This window comes from the organism of the source record quoted next, assembly GCF_019968985.1.
Source record: "MAG: Porospora cf. gigantea B chromosome Unknown PgB_NODE_474_length_17236_cov_124.956, whole genome shotgun sequence".
Lineage (NCBI taxonomy): Eukaryota > Apicomplexa > Conoidasida > Eugregarinorida > Porosporidae > Porospora > Porospora cf. gigantea B.
In genome coordinates, this window is record NW_027179041.1 from 1 (window position 1) to 17236 (window position 17236).

Sequence of the window (17236 nt, forward strand, 5' to 3'; positions counted from 1 at the left end):
ACAAGTTCTGGCAGGAAAACTACATGCAGTTCGAAGTTGACGAGTTCGCCTACGTCAAGAAGCTGGTCCAAGCCCTGCGCCAGCGTAACAGCACCACGTTGGCGGTCGTTTGCCACGATCTCGGAGAGTTCGCCCGTCTACACCCAACTGGCAAGCTCGTGCTCAACAAGCTGCGCGCTAAGGAGATGGTGATGGCACTGATGTCGCACAAGGAACGCGAGGTTTCCCGCGAGGCCCTCCTGTGCATGCAGAAGATGATGCTTAATCGTTGGCAGGAGCTAAATCAGTCAACTGTTACTGTGGAGTGATGAAAAAGTTTATTAATATGGAAACTGACACCTCGGCCTGCGATCAGAGCGAAGTGGGTATCAAACTGCCCAACCAGGGCAGCGAGGTGGAGGTGGAGCGCATTGCGGAGTATTTCTTTCACCGTCGACAGAACATGAAAGACTTCAAGTTTCGGGCCCAGCACGAGAAGTTCAACAACGCGACCTACAGGCGGTTCTCAACACAAACCATGGACGAGAATCCACGTTTCACATCGACGCTGCAGATGCCTCAAGGGCTGAGGTTGAAGGACATTGAACTGATGGTGCCCAACATGCGAGACATCGCGATATCATCGGGACTGCCCAACATGAAACAGGGAGTACTTTACCGCAGTGCGCGGCCTTTTGCCCACAACGCTTGGAGGCTTCGTATGGTTCTGGTGGAGGCATTTAACATCAAAAGCATGATCGACCTGCGCGACGACAATCTCGAGTCCTTCCCCGATGAGCACGCCAGCCGCATGATAATCTCTCAGTCCTTCAGATATTCAATTCCGCAGAAGATCAGCCCTCAGGGTAACGACCCCAACGTTTTCGTGGCCCCTGAGAGATCTGTGCGTCACGCACACAATCTGCACCAGCAGCAGATGAGTCTCGACCGCGAGACCAGTCGCAAGATTCGACAGACCATGCGACAGCTACAGAACGACACAGCCAGCAGCAGTTCGAGTCATCCCAACACGTCAAGCCGGCTTGCGGCCTGCTCCCGTGCCAAAGAGATGGAGCAGGTCTTCTTCAAAGACCGCTCCGAGCGTTCGTTTTACGTGCTGAACGTGATGGAGACTGATGCCATGAAGCAGAAGATCATGTCTCAGGTGATGCAGTCTGGGTATCTCCCGCTGCTCGGCGCAGCACGCGTGGCAGATAAAGTCGCCGGCACTGCACTCGCACCGTTCTACTTTTGCCGATTCATGGTGGCAGGACACAAGCTGGAGGAGTCGTACTTCGAGCTGCTGGACTTGTGCGCTGAGCGATGGGGCGAGTGTCTGAAGCTGCTCACACGCTGCGATCTTCCATGCATGTTCCACTGCTCACTGGGCAAAGACCGAACCGGATTGTTGGCTGCCTTCGTTTTGCATATCCTTGGCGCGACAGAGGCAATGATCAACTTTGATTACAATCTGACTGAGTTTGCAGACCAGGCCTACCACCTCTACGTGCACAGATTCATTGTGGAGGAATCCGGCCTGCCTGACGACTTTTGCGGCGCTCCTGGTAAGTCAGTAGTCTTCGCGTCATACAGTGGAGGTAATCAAGGAGACGTGGTCGTGGATTAAGGTTCACTATGGAAGTGTCGATGACTACCTCGATCATTGTGGTTTTAACGAAGGGTGGAGACAACGATTGTGCGAGCGCTTCCTAGTGGACCCGAACTTGACTTTGTACGCCGACAGACGCTGATTGTTTTTGACAAAAAACCGAATAGAGCATGTTTTTCGTGCCGTGTGCTTCGGCACGTGACTGCACTCGGTCGTTTACGCTAGGGACGCTGCTTTGCGTCACGTCAGCCGCTGCCGGAGGCGCCCTCTGGAAAATCTTTCGCAGTACCCGGTTCAAGGATGGGCTGGCCAGTCAGATGGACATCCTTATGGTAACCCTGAGCTTTGCTGCTTCTGTAGTTGCCGCTCTACACTACATGGGCGTGGTGAAGTCTCTGGAGCTGATGCTGGCGAATAGGCAGCTGAGTGTGGTTCAAACGGTGGGTGTCTCAGGGGTCGTAACTCAGATTCTGCTGTTTGTATGCCTATTGAATCAGTTGAAAGTGAACGCCCTCTCATCCATGAAGATGCCTCCTCGGCGTCTGGCCGCCTTAGCGACTGCAGCCTCTTTCGCTCTGTACTTTGGAGCCATATTTGGCTTCCCACCGAAAGGAGAGTGCCACGAGGTGTCATGGATCGTGCTCAGTCTTAGCTGGCTGGTCTGTGCCGGGTGTGCCGCAGCGGTGGGGTACCGCCTCCATACTGTAACGTCGTCGGACGATGCGCGGCAAGTGATGATGGTGGACCTGGTTCGCCGACTGGATTCGGTGCCGGAGGACGGTATCATTCAGGCCGCAGACCCGCAGATGGAGCAGCTGGAACAGCTGGAGCAACTGGAACAGCTGGACCAACTGGAGGAAGGGGAAGACGTGCTCTCAACAGGCCTCGAGTCGGAGGACATCCAGGAGGACGACCTGACAACGGATGTGGCCTGGCTGGCGCACCACACCGCGCACGAGCACCTGATTTGGTCCGAAATAGTGAACGCACAGTCCACGTCGCTCTCATTTGGGAGACGTGTGAGGATGCGATGGCGACTGCTTAAGCAGTACATCAGCGAGCTCCGACACTCCTCGGCAAACCAAATACTGAGCCTAATCGCTATCGAAGTCATTGCAGCGCTAATCACCTTCATTTGGGACCTGGTGGGAGTGAGCCGACCTCGTGAGATGTGCCCGACTATCATGGCTACCATGGGCTGGTCCGAGGTGCTCGTGTTTTTAGCCTCTCGCGTCGTATCACTACTTGTACCCCATTGGACGATCCTTCTGATTTTTTTTGGTTTGAATTGGGACTCTTACAGCGCGACTCGTGCATTAGACGTCGAGTTGTGACTATTGAGTCGTATGAGAAACGAGAATGTGAAAAGCGGATTTCCGATGCGGTTGTTTTCACTGCTGTTCTGGGCGTCGTGGGCGACCTCTGTAGATTGGTGGGCGTCTCGACTGCAGAGGCAGACTCGACGCGAGCCAGCATTGAAACGGCGAACGTACCGCACCTCGGAATTTCTGGTCCTTTACGAAGAGGACGTCTTGAAGGTCGTGTCACAGCCGCCAGCATTCCCTGTGTTTATACTGCTGTCTGCGTGGCCGGTCGTATGTCCTCAGTGTGCGACGGCGGAAGAAAGTTTCGCCGACTTCATACAGAACCTCCCTTTCGACTGGAAATCGGATCTTCAGGCGGGAACTCCGCAAGCTGTCTTCGCACTGAGCGACCTCATAGACGAAGACGACAACTTTTCGGAGGTCGTGGAGGCTCTCAAGCTGGAAAGAGCCCCAATGCTGCTCGCTGTTGCGGACGGACACTTCCATTGGGGCCCCTTGGAGCCTCACCGGTTGCCTGAATTCTTCCAGAAGGTTACGGGTCTCAGCCCCAGGCGTGAGTGGACCTCTGAGCAGAAGCGGCTTCTCATCATAGTGGCATGTGCGGCTGGCTGCTGTCTGTTGCCAGGGGTATTCGTGCTGGCGCGCCGGAGCAATGGCTTTATGTTCGTCTGCAGTCTGATTATATTCTGGCTCTGCTCCTCTGGGATTACGTTCAATGTCCAGAACGGTTGGGTTCTATTCGGGTTCGACCCTGCTACGGTTCGCCGAATCGTATTTAGTCCCAGCCCCAAGAACCAGTTTGTCGTGGAGGGGCTTCTATGCAGCGCGCTGCACGTCGCCCTTGGAGCGCTGCTCACCGCCCTCGTGTTCGCCTACAGGACGTCGATTCACTCCCCATCTGCCCAAGTCGATCTCGGGTTGCTAGTGCTATTGACGCTTTCCGTCGCAGTTTTCCTGCTTCTAATGACAATCAACACTCTCAAGGCCGGCATGTTGATGGACAGATTTTGGCCCCCGGCAGACCTGGTCGCAGGACATTATAGACGCGATCGAATGTACGCCGACCTCTAGCCTATGTCGTCTATCGGCGAGGGCATGGTTGGCGAGGCAACGCTGCTGAGGCAGTCTTCGTCGTAGTCGGCAGACGTGCCTCCTCTGTGTGGATAGCTGGCGGCGCCTTACCTCTCATAGATGTCCCGGTACACACAGTCGAGCATTTGGGAATGCTGGCCGGATAGTGCGTCTTTCGGAAACGGCTTTCTTCTCGTAATGGCCTGAACGAAAACTGTCTTCTTTGTGGACCTAGACACGAAGAATAGGAAGAGAGAGAAGAGCATATCTTCATAATCTTCGATGGCGTCACTGTTATACGTGTATACGAAGTCGGCTTGTGCGATTGAAAACTCTCCGTTCAAAGCGTCCCACAGCTGCCTCGAGAAGTGGGGAATGATTGAGGACAGCGGTATGCAGACATGCTGCTCTATCAGGCCGATGGCCGCCTCCGGAGTGGTGGCCACGTACGAAGATGCTGGCTCACCAGAGAAGTCGTAGTCCGCAAAGCATAGACCCAAGGCCACGTTCATAAAATCTGTCAGCGCCTCCGAGGGCTCCTCCTCGGGCCTGCGCTTCTGATTTCGGTCGTCTTCCTGTGTTTTTGCTTCGTCGTTCTTCTGCATCCTTGTAGGCGTGTTTTCGAACACCTCCACACGTCCTTGGATGATGCGATCGTTGACGTCAAGCGGCTCCTCCAACACGGCGTTGAGCCGATCAATGGCTATGTGCGACGTCTTGCTCATGGCCAAAATCCCACAATTCTATGGGAAGGAACGCTAAAATCAACCGGCGTCCTCGTCCAAAAAAGGATATCGGAAAGGCTGACAAGCAGCAAAAGAAGCACCTCAAGTCGCGAGTCGACCGAGCCGTCCGCAAGGAGAAAGCCAAGATGGACAGGGCGAAAGGCGTCTCCGCAGGAAGTCCTGCCACAGGACACTCATGACAGGGTATGACAACCTTTACTCCGCGGTGCGAATCTGAAGCGGTCGTGAGTCTCCTCACGCGAAACTACACCTCCTTACGTGAAACCAACTTTGACAAACGAAAGGATTTGAACGAAATAAAAAAATGTAATGGCATCACTTTGAAAACCCCGTTTCTTAGGCGGTTGTCCGCTTGGAGGCCAATTCCAACAATTCGTCCACCATTTGGACTGTGGCGTCCTCCATGTCGCCCTCTATGTCGCCCTCTTCGGTGGCGATGTCTTCGAAGGTGGCGTCCACTGGAAAAACCTCCTCAGGCACCGCAGTGACATGGGTCAGGGTCATCTCAGGCATAGTCGTCTCAGTTACCTGAGTCTTCTGTGGCATAATCGCGGCAAGAAGCTCACTTACATCCGTCCTCTGTGGCGTGGCAGGAAGCTCAGATACGTCCGTCTTCTGTGGCGTGGCAGGAAGCTCAGATACATCCGTCTTCTGTGGAGTGGCAGGAAGCTCAGATACATCCGTCTTCTGTGGCGTGGCAGGAAGCTCAGATATATCCGTCTTCTGTGGCGTGGCAGGAAGCTCAGATACATCCGTCTTCTGTGGCGTGGCAGGCAGCTCAGATTCATTCGTCTTCTGTGGCGTGGCAGGCAGTTCAGTGAGCTCAGGCATCGCAATGGGCGCGCTCTTCTCTGACACAGTTCCGTCAGCGAAGGTGTCTTCCACAGTAGGCATCGTAGACCGCTTTGTCGCTCGCTTTGTAGGCGTAGCAACGCCAAGGACCTCAATGTCCTGGTTAGAGGCTCGGGATGTTTGCGAGTTCAGGGCGTGCGTGGCTAGAGCGGCCTTCAGAGGAGTCGTGACTCGGGTAAGATAGGTGGTCTTACTGCGGGCGACAGCCGTGCGAACGGTCACTGTCTGCTTCCCATTGGGGCCCTGGAAGGAGTAGGTCGTAGATGCCCCGTTCGACTTGGGACCAGCCTGGCGTACAGCAACAGGTCGTAGAGCTACAGGCAGAAGGACGACCCGCTGGCGAGTGGCGGCGGGGACGGTCACGCCGCGGCCACGCGAGGCTTTTACCTTGCGTGCGGCGGTCTTGGCCTTCTTTGACTTAGACTTCTTCTTTGGCTGCGTGGCAGTCTTGCTTGTCAATATTTCCGAAATCGCGGGGACCTCCGACATAGCAGAAGCGGTACGGACAGGAGTAATCGAAGGAATCACGTTGGCTGAAGTGACTGCAACGAACAGCTTGGGCTGTTGGCAGCGCAGAGTCGCTCGCGGCTGTGAAACTTGAGTTACCACAGGGGAAGCCAGCGTGATCGCCGCAAGCGGCTTCAACGCATTCTCAAAGGAATCTGATACTTGAGTGGTGGCAAACATTACAACGATAAAGTACGATTTTTAGGGATTGACTCACACGTAGTGCATACAGTGAGCCGTAGCGTTGACAATACTGGGTCACTCACCAGCGCATGAACCAACGACGGCGAAGTTCACCGAACGTTACGTATTTTCGTCAAATATGGCGGCTCGTGTCTGTCGATTGGCCTTTCGGGCACAGCAAGGCATCAACACGCTGCTGACCAAGCGAGGAATGACATCCCTAAACGTCTTGACTCTGGTCTCGATGACAGACATACACAGTGAGATGCGAATGGCACCTGGACAGACCATCTATCTCCTGAGGATGAGCATGCCTTCTCCACGTGGACGGCCGAACTCAGCTTTCTAATCAATCAACAGAGCTCTCATATTTGGTCGGAGGGAGAGGAAGCGCAATTCTTGAGTCAGCGGAAAATCAGGGCGCAGAAGGCCAGTCTGCAGCGTTCTGCCACCATGCGTCGGCACTTTTTCACCCTCCTGGATCCCAGTGAGTGTGGGGGCGTCTCATCACAGGCTCGTCGTATCTTCTCTCGTTGCGTTTCGTGAGCCCGGCCTGTGGACCTCAGGTGATGCGCATGGTGCCCGTGCTCAAATCCGACTTGGTGGCTCACGCGGCCGACATATTGGCGGATCTGGAGGCGCTGTCTGCGGCCTGGACTGCAGACGTTGAGAAGCTCCGCGGTCGGCTACCGTTCCACGTTTGCGTTCCGAGCCTCATGACCTGCGCCTCCTCTGTGGACGCCGACTCGCCTGTCGTGATCGCATGCGCCTGGACGAGGAGTTACGTGTACGAGACCCTAGAAACCATGGTCAGCCTCTGCTGCGGATTCGATCGCCAATCGGTAGTCTCATGGTGGCTCGTTCAGGCGCTTGTAGGCCTCTGTACCTACCACAGCGCGGGGATCCACCACGGACACATCAAGCCCAGCAACGTGGGTATCTCGAGTTCGAACCACGTTTGGATCCTAGATCCATCTCGATGCTACCGCCCTAGAGAGAGGTGGTTCCTGTCCCCGCACGAAACAGCGGTGTCGTCCACCGTGGGTCTCCTCAATGACCCATGCTTCGCTCTACGGAGTGACGGTTCCTCTCCGCCCTTCAGCGACGACCTCTGCTCGTTGGGGCTGTCATTCCTTCCGCTTGTCTGTCCTGGCGTGGAGGCCTCGCTAACATTTGGGTCGCTTCTGACGGGTGCTGATGAGTCGGACCGCGGCGCTAAGCTCTGGGGCCGGTTGGCGCCATCCATGCCGTCTAGCGAGTGTTGCTTGCCCACGCTGCTGCAGGCGCTAGTTACGGCAGTGGATCGCCCCAGCAATGCCTGCGCCGTCATTCTTGATATGCTCAAACCGGCAGGACTGTGCTGCGATTTTCAACGCGTGTGGAGAGGGTACATTGACGTGAGGTGTAGGGAGCCGGAACACAGTGCTATGTGGCCTGTATTGGCATCTTGTCTTCGCCTCGGATCTCCTCGCCACAGCAGCGCCTGACGTGGATTCTCCTTCATGGCAGGGCGGTGATCCGACTTCTCGCGTCCTCTGCCGAAGGCCTGGACTTGGAAGTCTACCAGCCAGGCAACCTGCCTGCGTCTCCAGACGTCCTTGACGAGCGAGGACTTAGCCGCATCTCCGAATTGCTCATTCAGGGGGTGACTAGCGCCTCGCAACCGTCGTCCCTCGATGAAATCATTGCCGCCGCCACCCAGAGTCTACCGACGCTGAGACGTAGCGCTTCGCCCTCCAGCGCCGCCGCCAGCTTCGTCAGCTGCAGTGTGCTGCCGCTTCTACAGTGGCTGACTGCAGACATTCTCACGTGTGACAAGATCGACCTCAAGCTCACAGCCTTATCGTGTCTGGACAGCTGGTCTACCCATTGCCCTCCTCGTCTACTGCTTTTACACGTGGTGCCGGTCCTTCTGACCTCTCTGTCTGACCTGCACGAGTTACGTTTGCGAGTCGCCACAACTCAGACCGTTATCAACGCCCTCTCGCGGAGCGCGTCCACCCTGGATGCGGCCTTAGTCGACCTTGTTTTTCTGCACCTGCTGCCGCTGCTGTTGACTCGGATGCCTCCTCCGCTTTGGGGGCGGGCGATGGCGCTGGTTGTGCGGCTCCAAGACGGGACTCGGGCGTTCCCTGGAGCGTTCGACGCTCATCAACATTTCATGACGGAGGTGATGAGGCCCACGGTTGATGCATGGTGGGCAGTAGTACGTTCAAAAAGCCGGCCTGCGTTCCTACAGCTCACTCCTTGGCTTGTCCGTCTGCTAGACTCCAAGGACGTCAAAAGAACACTCACCCCTATGTGGTTGCTGATCCTCAATGACCGAGATGTTCTAGTCCGCCAGGCCATGAGCAAGTACCTCTGGTTCCGCTTTGATTCTGGCGGTGAGACGAGTTGCGGAATGCTTGATGTGAGGACAGAGCGCCGGGCTCACACAGACCGTGCTGGACACTCTTCTCGGCGCAACAGAAGACTCCCTGCTGGTATCGACTCTGGAGGCCGTGTTGGATGTTGCCCGCAGGCAACGGCGCTTGTCGTACAGTGGCGGGGGCTTTGGCTGCTTGAAGACGCGTTTGCCGCCGCTGCTCTGCCACCCCAACGTGCGAATCAGGGCCCTTGGGGGGCAGGTCCTTCGGCAACTGCGGTCATTGGCGCCCCTCGTCTTCGTTCACTGCGTTAGGTTTTTCCACGAGGTCCAAGACTCACCTTGCCCTCGGCAGTACTGGATGGAGTCTCTGCGCTCAGGCAGACTTCAGTGGGCGGGTGTTCTGATATACACAGTCACTCTCTCTGGTCTCCGGAAATTCGAAGCGCCATTCTGAGTTGTATCTCAGGCCGACCTCCTCCGGCAAACCCCGGCACCGATCTCGTCCCGCGCTTCACTGCATCGCAGGAAGAGGCCAACGAGATCGACGCACTGAAAGCCACTTCCCCCTTCGTGCTCCTGCCTACCTTGTCCCCCTCAACATCTACAGTCGTTCTCCCCGTCGGCTGCGAGTATTCGGCAGAGTACTACACGGGGAGATCTCGATGGTTTCGTGGAGATGTCGTCCGAGAGGTGGCCAGCACTCCCGTACACGGCAGCCATGCCGCCTGGCGGGATCTGCAGGCAGGACCCGTGGTGGTGGAGGCGCTATCGCCGGCCAAGTCGTCTCTGTTCCTCACCGCCAACTCGCAGGCACTCTCGCTGTGGACCGCCGAAGAGGTGTTGCAGTCCGTGGCGCCGAGGCCGACGCGGTCGTGGGTCGCGAGTGGGCCTGCTACCGCACTCAAGCGTCTATCGAATGCCGGTGAGGTCGGTCTCGTCTCAGGTGGCAAGCTCGCTGTTTACCACGCGGAGGCGGGGCTTCTTGGGACCATGACCGTCGCCGAGGACGCCGTGGCCGTCGAGCCCGTGCAGGACAACCACAGCCAGTTACTTTTCGTACTCTCTTCTCGAGGCCGCGTGGAGCTCACGGACTCGCGGATACAGTCGGCAGTGGTCAGCACGTTCGAGTGCCCTTCCATGTGGGGGAGGCACACCTGCTTGACGCGGCTGGGGTCGAAGAACGACGCGGCATACGCCGTGGTCGCGGCGTCGGCGGATGGGGTGTTGTCCACCATCGATGTCCGCGTGCAGCACCTGCTGGCCTCCGTCCAGCTGCAGTTTGAGGGCAATCCGGTGCCTATCCACTGCGCGGACTCCGTAGATGCCGTGTCATGGAAGCACTCCGGTCGCACAGGTCAAATACGTAGGTATCCGCGTGCTAACGCACTCAGCCACTCTTGTTGTCGGATGCAGCGGATTCGGCATTGACAGTCCCCTTGTGTGGCTGGATCCTCTGGAGCAGTTTACTTTCAACGTTATGGGATCGTCAAGGGTAGATTTGGAGTCGTTGCCGATGCCGACTCTCTCAACCTCCTTGACCCCTTGTAAAGGCTTCACGAGCTCAGATCGCTGCTCTGCTCTCGTCACTCTGGAAGATTTCCACATAGCTTGTGCTTCGAGTGGATTCTGTCAACTCTGGAACCTCACCCAGCGTCGATTTCGGTTTTGGGACCTCTCAGGAAACAACAAAGGAGGCTCACTAAAACGGTTCGCCTATGGGCAGGCGTTCATTCATCCTCAAATCCACCCGTCTGCCGACTCCGTTTCATCCCTCTGCGCGCTGCAGCTCCCGTCAAAGGAAGACCTGTCGTCGTGCCTTGTGGCCGGCGTCAACGAGGGTGTGTACGTGGTGTGGTAGTGGTAAGAATTAGCGGATACAGCTCCCCACATTGTGTACGTGACTAATTACAAAATATTAAATTGCAATGGTCGACGACAAGGGAGGTGAGAAGTCTGTGGTGGTTAAATCGGTGGACATGCCGGAGGAATTGCAGCAAGACGCGATAGACTCTGCGAAAGTCGCACTCGACAAGCATAACATCGAGAAGGAGATTGCAGCCTATATCAAGAAGGAGTTCGATAGAAAGCACGGTACGACCTGGCATTGCATCGTTGGACGGAACTACGGGTCCTACGTAACGCATGAGACGGGCAACTTCATCTACTTCTATGTGGGCCAAATGGCAGTGCTTTTGTTCAAGTCGGGATAATGTTGAAGTCTGGATAATGTGCACTAGTGAGATCAGTCGTATAAAGTGGATTGAGTGTGGCGTGAAATGATCATTCTTAACCCTCGGATTAGCAAATTCTAGTTAGCCCAGCCTTCCGGCCAAGGTGACATGAGCACTCTTAGGTAAGATCACCCTCAACAGGTCATCCCCGTCAAGGTCCTTCAGACAGTGGAGCATAAACTTCTTGCACTGGTCCTCAAGTATCTCGCACTGGACCTCCTCAGCGATTTTCAGGATGCCTTGAGCGTCACGTCGGTTGACCAGGCGAGTCATTAGATTGGCAGCGCACTGCCAATAGAGCGGCGTCGCCTCCATCTTGTGAGCAAGAACAAAGAGCTCAATCATGGCCGTGGTGGACGAGCCTGAAGCCGCAGCCTTCTCCTCTGGGGTGAAGTAGGAACACTCGTCTGTCGCGATGAACTCCACGAACGCCTGTACCGTGTCCGCTTGGTATGCCGGATCGAAAGAGAGCACTGTGATGCCGTCGGCGTACTCCACAAACTTGCATACGTCGCTGACATCAACGGCCTTCGCAGAGATCTTAGTTGACGTCGTTGAGGGGGTGGCATCAAAGGAGGTATACTCGACAGCTGTCCTCTTGTCTTCAATGCTGAGTAGAGATGGCGCTGAGCCCAGCAGTGTCGCAAGCACCTTCGACCTGGCGCTACACACAAATGAGTTGGCCTCGAACTGCCGCCCGCCGAACAAAAATCTCACGTCTCGGCGCGAATCCGCAAAGGACATGACTTGTTGGGGGAAGCTTTTCGGCGTAGGCAACAAGTTTCCTCGTGTGCTCTGGAGACCCAGGAAGACTTCTATATCAACACGCAATACCAGATTGCTGTTGTTTTGCAGCATTCGCGATAAGGAGTGGCTTTCAACTTTGATGAATTGCGACCAGCCCCAAGACGGACTGCTCGTAGTGAACTTCTGTCGCGTGAAAGAGCGGCCAGACCCCTGGATTTTGTCTCCCTTCTCATCCATGACGTAACAACCGAAGATGGCGTACATCCTCGGAGGATCCACCTCATGCACATCTGATGCGAGAAATATAGACACATGGCCCCGATTGGAGAGGTCACCGTAAGGATAGCATTTCAGCCGCCAGAAACCCTTCTCCTTGTCCCCAAAACGCTTGGACCAGATGACGTCACCGCCGTCGTCCTCAAGAGCCTCAATAGAGCCCAAAGCGCGAAGTTCCCAGAAGTTGTCGATCCTCCACTTGTATTCCAGGTGACCCCACTTGGGAATGACGGTTTCGTTGACGTCAACCATAGCAAATTTGAGCAATTCTTCCATCACTCAACAACAGTGTGGGGCATCAAGCATTTCTACACACACGCTTGTGGAACGCCCAGTCGCTGTGCTGGCACTCAGCGTTGCAATACCACGCCCGCGCACAGCGTCCGCACCGCATGTTGGACGTGACGCGCTTGTAACAGTTGCTGCACTTCTTCTCATCCGCGTTCTTGAGCTCCTTGGCCAGAGTATCCGCGCTTGCGGCTTGCTGCACTGTCGACATGAGCTTCGACGGGTCCCAACGGCCACGCTTGCTGGGTGGCGACTGCAAGAGCTCTTCGAAGGTGGCTCTGGTTGTGTCCTCGCGTCTAAAAGTTTCCTCGTCGTCGAACGTCAGGCAAAGGAACGCATCTCCGCGAATATCATCGCTGGAGACTCGCGAGGCGCGGGCGTTGACTGGCAGGTCCTTTATACGCCCCACGTTGTCGATGTACATGTTGATTCCCCGAAAGTTGGTCGCCTTGCACGGCAATGTCAGCGGGATGATCTGGTAGTTGTTTGACTGGTCCATCACAGCTCTCATGTGTGCGTCCTGGATCTGGACGTCCTTCGCGTTCTTCCGAACCTCCTCAGATATGGACTCCTTCAACTTCTCTTGACCCTTGGCGTCCAGCTGACTGCTGCAGAAGTGTCGCATCATCAAATCCTTAAAGGCGACCTCCTTCCCTTCGAATACTCGCTCATCGACGGGATCGTTGATGTCTGCTGGGATAAAAACGTACTTGAACTCCGCGTGGATGCTATCCTCGATAGACATGTCTAATCGTGATTTATGCGCCTACCACGAACTGAACACCAGTGTTCAGTCTGCAGTGTGGAGGCTTGGAAGTACGTGTGTCCAAAGTGTGAAGACCTTACATGCAGTCTCCGCTGCTATAAGACCCACAATGCTGACTGCGGGGAGAAGTTCTGCCAAGAATCGGTAGAGGCTGAGTTGCGTTCTATGAAGGTGACGGAAGATGAGAAGCTTAAATTCACTCGACGACTCGCGGAAATTAATGACGACGCTGTGTGTATAGAGGAACTGGATGCCACCGCTCGCGAGGAGGAGCTGTTCAGCTTGGCGCTTCGCGGTGAGTTGGAGCTGGATGATCTAACGTATGACGAACGACAGAACTTTTTCCATTGCTTGAGACAAGGCAATATTCCAGTTAACGACTACATTCCCTTTTGGTACGACGTGTCTCTACCGACAGTGTCGGCTGACATCCTAGAGGTGCCACACCTCTGCTGCTCTCCGACCCGCCCGCTGGACCCATCAGTGGTGGCGCTGGTCATTGAGGTGTGCTACTGCGTCGCCTTCCTCTGCCGGCTCACCCAAGGGGAGTTCGAGAACGAGGCTACCCCCGAGACGTCGAGCTGTATGCTACACCTGCTCCCCCATCTCCTTGGCAAGCACACGGAGCTCCCGGGGCTTGTGGAACTCGTGTACTTGCTGCGAGAGAGAGTCGCAGCGCCGCCGGTGAGTTGCACAGACTCGTGGCTGTCCACCAACGTGTTCCGTGACGTAACAGCAGCGCTGGAGACCAGCAGGCATGCCCTACGACTGGTTGAGCTGGCGCATGCCAAAGCGAAGGCACTCGCTCTTGACTCGCCAAGACTCGTTTTTCTTGAGAAAAAATTGCTATTCGTGGCTTCGGTGGTGTGCCACCACCTGCCCGATGAGCTAGTCTCACCCCCGGACGGAAGGCTAGTTCTGGACGTAAAGCTTCTATCGGAGGTGTTGTCTGTTGGGTTTGAGACCCCTGACTCTGCAGATCATCCGGCGTCGTTTTTATGAATGGCGTGAGTTTTGGATATGGACGGTCATCAGGAATCCGACAAGAAATGATCTCGGACCAGCCGCCTTTGCAACTTTCCGGTGTTCGTTCGAGGCAACGCACTTGCCGACCAATGTATGTGGGAGGGAACCTTGAATCCGGAGAGGTTGTCTTTTAAGTGCTTCTCGAAGTGATATAAAGGTTCGCCGTATTCGGTTACTACAGCAATATGAACTTCTTCCCCATAGAGGTAGCTGGGTGCTCCAAAGGTCACCGCCTCCAAGACTCCATGAAAACCACAAGCCACCTGATCCACCTCCACAGGCGAGATTTTCTCCCCAGCACGATTTATCTGTTCCTTGAGTCTGCCGACCAGGTAGAGGTACCCTTCGGAATCCACCCAGCCGAGGTCTCCCGTCCGGAACCACTCACCGTAGAAGGCAACCGCGGTGGCTGCTGGATCGTTGTGGTAGGCTTTGAGGACGCTCTCGCCTCCATGAATACATACCTCACCGGTTTCGCCAAAGTCTACGCAACCCCCATCAAGTCCACGAATTTGCAACTCGGTGCCGGTTGGCAGGCCGACAGAGCCCGGTTTCCGAGGGCCGTAGAGGGGGTTGCTCGAAATTTGATGGGCGTTTTCCGTCATGCCGTAAGCCTCCAAGCACGTCACTCCGTACATACGCTCGACCGCCACCAGGACCGCGGGAGCCAAGGGCGACGAGCAGGAACGTACAAACCGCAAGCGGTGGGACCGAGTCCATTTTGAGGGGTACTTCAACAGGATCTGGTGTATCGTTGGCACTGCGGTAAACCAAGTGACCTTTTGAGACTCCACGTCGGACCAAAACGCCGAAGCTGAAAATTTTCCTGCTGCCGGCAACACCACATGACCTCCAGATAGCGCCGTCGCAAGGAGAGAGCAGACGATTCCGTGGATCTGCGTGGACCTATGCCGTGGAACTCACGTGGAACAGAGGCATAACGACGTACGACACATCATCCGGCGTCAGTTTGTAGGTCTCTACCACACTTCTGGAGGTCGCCAACAGTTGCTGTTTAGTAAGAATGACCGTTTTGGGACTAGCCGTCGTGCCTGAGGTGTGAAGCTGCAAAGCTCCCTCGACAGGGGTGGTCTTACGCGGTTTGAAGTCGAGAAGGAGAGTGAAGCGTACTTCGGGATCGAGTCGCATTTGGATGGCCGCGACGTGATGGTTTTTGCATGCCTCCAATAGTGCGGGGGTCTCTTCGCTGCAAACCACGACAGCAGGGACGCTATTCCGCAGCACGAATTTCAAGTCCCCCTCGCTAGCCGCTGTAGCCATGGGTACCAAGATAACATCCAACGACCAGCACGCCAGGAGCAAGACCACCATCGGAAGCGCATTAGGGAGACTGCACACCACGCGAGACCCAGCCCGCACACCGACAGACTGCAGATGACGCCCTATCCTCGCTACGAGGTCCTCGAGATCGTCGACAGGCAGAGGACTGCTTCCCAGATCAACTACGCCGAACGACGCATGCCAAGGACCATTCCAGAACCCTTCAATGGTCATTTGAGCGATTTTCGTCGCTCTGATTAGGTTTCATTAGCAGCACCAGTCTCATTACATTTACACAATGATTTCGTCTTCCTTCTGTGACTCGCCCCTCAAGATCTTCCACCCCGCGCGACGAACCTCCACGACACACGGAGGGTTGAGGTACTTGGTCAAGCTAAAGTGGAAAGCCGCCACGGTGATGTGCCAGAACCCGTGCGCGGCTCTATTAGGGTCTCGCGTCGCAGAGAGCCCCAGCCAAAAGAACAGCACCGACAGCACTATGGACACCAGAGCCGCCACCAGCCACCACGCCGTGTCAGTATGGGGCCAGGTGCGAGAGCGCAGCCTGTGGCCGAGTACGACCACGTATGGCCAGGCAATGGCGGTCGCCAGATGAACTTTGCTCATTGGAGAGAGGTATATGGCAAGTGCAGAAATGATTACAGCAAGATACTTGAAAAGGCATTCGTACGGAGGAAACGGGTGTTGGAAAGCCATTATTGGCGTCCCTGCAAGACAGATAGCTGCAAATAGGTTGTCAACTACATGCCACCTGTATTCGGATGCCCCCAGTATCTCTCCTCCCCCGGCTTGAAGGATGTGGTACACACTTGAGCATGACAGTGCTGACATACCGATGATTGCGTCAATCGGTAACTCCAGTTTCCATGTTAACAGCACGCCGGGAAGCAGGAAAAAGTTGGTGGGCACGTTCAAAATCATCTGTAACCAGTAGGCCGCCCCACTGTGAATGTAATGGCCCTCATGGTACACTTCGCACAAGGCAACCATAGGCTTTTCAATTATTCGCACGTATTCATGAAGAAAAAAGCACAGGCTCTCCAACGTGAGCGGCGTATATCGGCGATCCATTGGCGACCAAGAGGCGCACCTCTGGAGAAATCTCGCTCTCCGACACTTGAACGCCGCTGGTGGATTCCAGGTCAACCACAGCAGCAGGAGACGCCATTGCTACGGGAGTAGGAGAAGCCACAACCATTGCTGCGGGAGCAGGAGAAGCCACATCCATTGCTGCGGGAGCAGGAGAAGCCACATCCATTGCTACGGGAGCGGGAGAAGCCATTGCTTCTGGAGCCGGAGAAGCTGTGGGAGTCGAACAAGCTATTGCAGGAGATTCGGCTGCTTCCTTCTGCTGCCAGTATCGCTTTCTGTCTTCAGCAGCGAGTTCCTGGTACTTGCTCTTATCTTGTAAGTGCCTCCACATCTGTCCCATCTCTCTGGCGACATCAGTCGTCTTCACCTTTGGGTTATCCTTCTTCATTTGCTCGTGTAGTGCGGGTCGTACTTCCTTAGTGAAGAAGAAATATGGGGACGTAGGACGCTTTGGGCCAGAGGCTTTCCCAAGTGCCTTCTTTGTGTCTTTAGGTCGAGACATGAAAAATTTCGAAAGTTGAGATTCCACACATTGTCGAGAACCATGCTTGCCGCAGGAAGCTCCTGAATATTCACAGTCATTAGATTCGCAGTGCATTAGATTTGCATTTGGGTTGCACCTTTTAAGTGTACACAACGCACCTCTTAAGTCTTCTGCAATCACAACAAAAAGAGGCAACTGCTGTCAGTAAGGTGCGCTTTGCTGCTGCATCGAGAGCAATATCCGCGCACTAGGGAAAGCGACATTGACTATAGAAAAACATTAGTACGACAGTGTATGTTGAAATCGCGCTTTTCGCATATTGCACTCTGGGATCGGAGTTCCTCAACTTTCGGAATGGATGAAGTAAGAGTCAGCTTCTTTGGC

General features: G+C 55.3%; 14 protein-coding genes across 20 annotated transcripts; 7 read left to right on the top strand and 7 right to left on the bottom strand.

Moving 5' to 3' along the window:
* Positions 1 to 23: 23 nt before the first annotated feature.
* KVP17_004187 (uncharacterized protein) lies at positions 24 to 308 on the top strand (the record flags this gene model as incomplete). Its single annotated transcript, XM_068522153.1, has 1 exon — positions 24 to 308. The coding sequence occupies one exon, from the start codon at positions 24 to 26 to the stop codon at positions 306 to 308; it is 285 nt and encodes a 94-aa protein (XP_068373880.1).
* Positions 309 to 325: 17 nt separating this feature from the next.
* Positions 326 to 1606, top strand: KVP17_004179 (uncharacterized protein; the record flags this gene model as incomplete). The annotated part of the gene is made up of 1 exon (XM_068522139.1): positions 326 to 1606. The coding sequence occupies one exon, from the start codon at positions 326 to 328 to the stop codon at positions 1604 to 1606; it is 1281 nt and encodes a 426-aa protein (XP_068373866.1).
* Positions 1607 to 1758: 152 nt separating this feature from the next.
* Positions 1759 to 3984, top strand: KVP17_004182 (uncharacterized protein; the record flags this gene model as incomplete). 3 transcript variants are annotated; one of them, XM_068522142.1, is made up of 4 exons in its annotated part: positions 1759 to 2028; positions 2056 to 2835; positions 2892 to 3020; positions 3046 to 3984. In XM_068522142.1, 4 exons carry the CDS (start codon positions 1759 to 1761, stop codon positions 3982 to 3984), a joined length of 2118 nt encoding a protein of 705 aa, XP_068373869.1. The 3 variants fall into 3 exon arrangements, with proteins under 3 accessions (XP_068373869.1, XP_068373871.1, XP_068373870.1); XM_068522144.1 differs by lacking the exon at positions 3046 to 3984 and having other exon boundaries at positions 1759 to 2922; XM_068522143.1 differs by lacking the exons at positions 1759 to 2028; positions 2056 to 2835 and having other exon boundaries at positions 2968 to 3984.
* Positions 3985 to 4091: 107 nt separating this feature from the next.
* KVP17_004184 (uncharacterized protein) lies at positions 4092 to 4709 on the bottom strand (the record flags this gene model as incomplete). The annotated part of the gene is made up of 1 exon (XM_068522146.1): positions 4092 to 4709. One exon carries the CDS (start codon positions 4707 to 4709, stop codon positions 4092 to 4094), a length of 618 nt encoding a protein of 205 aa, XP_068373873.1.
* Positions 4710 to 4729: 20 nt separating this feature from the next.
* On the top strand, positions 4730 to 4909 carry KVP17_004191 (uncharacterized protein; the record flags this gene model as incomplete). Its single annotated transcript, XM_068522157.1, has 1 exon — positions 4730 to 4909. One exon carries the CDS (start codon positions 4730 to 4732, stop codon positions 4907 to 4909), a length of 180 nt encoding a protein of 59 aa, XP_068373884.1.
* Positions 4910 to 5066: 157 nt separating this feature from the next.
* Positions 5067 to 6269, bottom strand: KVP17_004178 (uncharacterized protein; the record flags this gene model as incomplete). Its single annotated transcript, XM_068522138.1, has 1 exon — positions 5067 to 6269. The coding sequence occupies one exon, from the start codon at positions 6267 to 6269 to the stop codon at positions 5067 to 5069; it is 1203 nt and encodes a 400-aa protein (XP_068373865.1).
* A 142-nt stretch (positions 6270 to 6411) lies between these two features.
* On the top strand, positions 6412 to 10498 carry KVP17_004186 (uncharacterized protein; the record flags this gene model as incomplete). 3 transcript variants are annotated; one of them, XM_068522151.1, is made up of 8 exons in its annotated part: positions 6412 to 6532; positions 6559 to 6759; positions 6786 to 7669; positions 7696 to 8682; positions 8711 to 9027; positions 9054 to 9523; positions 9584 to 10003; positions 10032 to 10498. In XM_068522151.1, 8 exons carry the CDS (start codon positions 6412 to 6414, stop codon positions 10496 to 10498), a joined length of 3867 nt encoding a protein of 1288 aa, XP_068373878.1.
* A 67-nt stretch (positions 10499 to 10565) lies between these two features.
* KVP17_004181 (uncharacterized protein) lies at positions 10566 to 10850 on the top strand (the record flags this gene model as incomplete). Its single annotated transcript, XM_068522141.1, has 1 exon — positions 10566 to 10850. One exon carries the CDS (start codon positions 10566 to 10568, stop codon positions 10848 to 10850), a length of 285 nt encoding a protein of 94 aa, XP_068373868.1.
* A 102-nt stretch (positions 10851 to 10952) lies between these two features.
* On the bottom strand, positions 10953 to 12146 carry KVP17_004188 (uncharacterized protein; the record flags this gene model as incomplete). Its single annotated transcript, XM_068522154.1, has 1 exon — positions 10953 to 12146. The coding sequence occupies one exon, from the start codon at positions 12144 to 12146 to the stop codon at positions 10953 to 10955; it is 1194 nt and encodes a 397-aa protein (XP_068373881.1).
* A 46-nt stretch (positions 12147 to 12192) lies between these two features.
* On the bottom strand, positions 12193 to 12927 carry KVP17_004189 (uncharacterized protein; the record flags this gene model as incomplete). Its single annotated transcript, XM_068522155.1, has 1 exon — positions 12193 to 12927. The coding sequence occupies one exon, from the start codon at positions 12925 to 12927 to the stop codon at positions 12193 to 12195; it is 735 nt and encodes a 244-aa protein (XP_068373882.1).
* Positions 12928 to 13113: 186 nt separating this feature from the next.
* On the top strand, positions 13114 to 13950 carry KVP17_004180 (uncharacterized protein; the record flags this gene model as incomplete). The annotated part of the gene is made up of 1 exon (XM_068522140.1): positions 13114 to 13950. The coding sequence occupies one exon, from the start codon at positions 13114 to 13116 to the stop codon at positions 13948 to 13950; it is 837 nt and encodes a 278-aa protein (XP_068373867.1).
* A 29-nt stretch (positions 13951 to 13979) lies between these two features.
* On the bottom strand, positions 13980 to 15489 carry KVP17_004185 (uncharacterized protein; the record flags this gene model as incomplete). 3 transcript variants are annotated; one of them, XM_068522147.1, is made up of 2 exons in its annotated part: positions 13980 to 14870; positions 14899 to 15489. In XM_068522147.1, 2 exons carry the CDS (start codon positions 15487 to 15489, stop codon positions 13980 to 13982), a joined length of 1482 nt encoding a protein of 493 aa, XP_068373874.1. The 3 variants fall into 3 exon arrangements, with proteins under 3 accessions (XP_068373874.1, XP_068373875.1, XP_068373876.1); XM_068522148.1 differs by lacking the exon at positions 14899 to 15489 and having other exon boundaries at positions 13980 to 14612; XM_068522149.1 differs by lacking the exon at positions 13980 to 14870 and having other exon boundaries at positions 14881 to 15489.
* A 57-nt stretch (positions 15490 to 15546) lies between these two features.
* KVP17_004183 (uncharacterized protein) lies at positions 15547 to 16266 on the bottom strand (the record flags this gene model as incomplete). Its single annotated transcript, XM_068522145.1, has 1 exon — positions 15547 to 16266. The coding sequence occupies one exon, from the start codon at positions 16264 to 16266 to the stop codon at positions 15547 to 15549; it is 720 nt and encodes a 239-aa protein (XP_068373872.1).
* A 25-nt stretch (positions 16267 to 16291) lies between these two features.
* KVP17_004190 (uncharacterized protein) lies at positions 16292 to 16870 on the bottom strand (the record flags this gene model as incomplete). The annotated part of the gene is made up of 1 exon (XM_068522156.1): positions 16292 to 16870. The coding sequence occupies one exon, from the start codon at positions 16868 to 16870 to the stop codon at positions 16292 to 16294; it is 579 nt and encodes a 192-aa protein (XP_068373883.1).
* Positions 16871 to 17236: the final 366 nt, after the last annotated feature.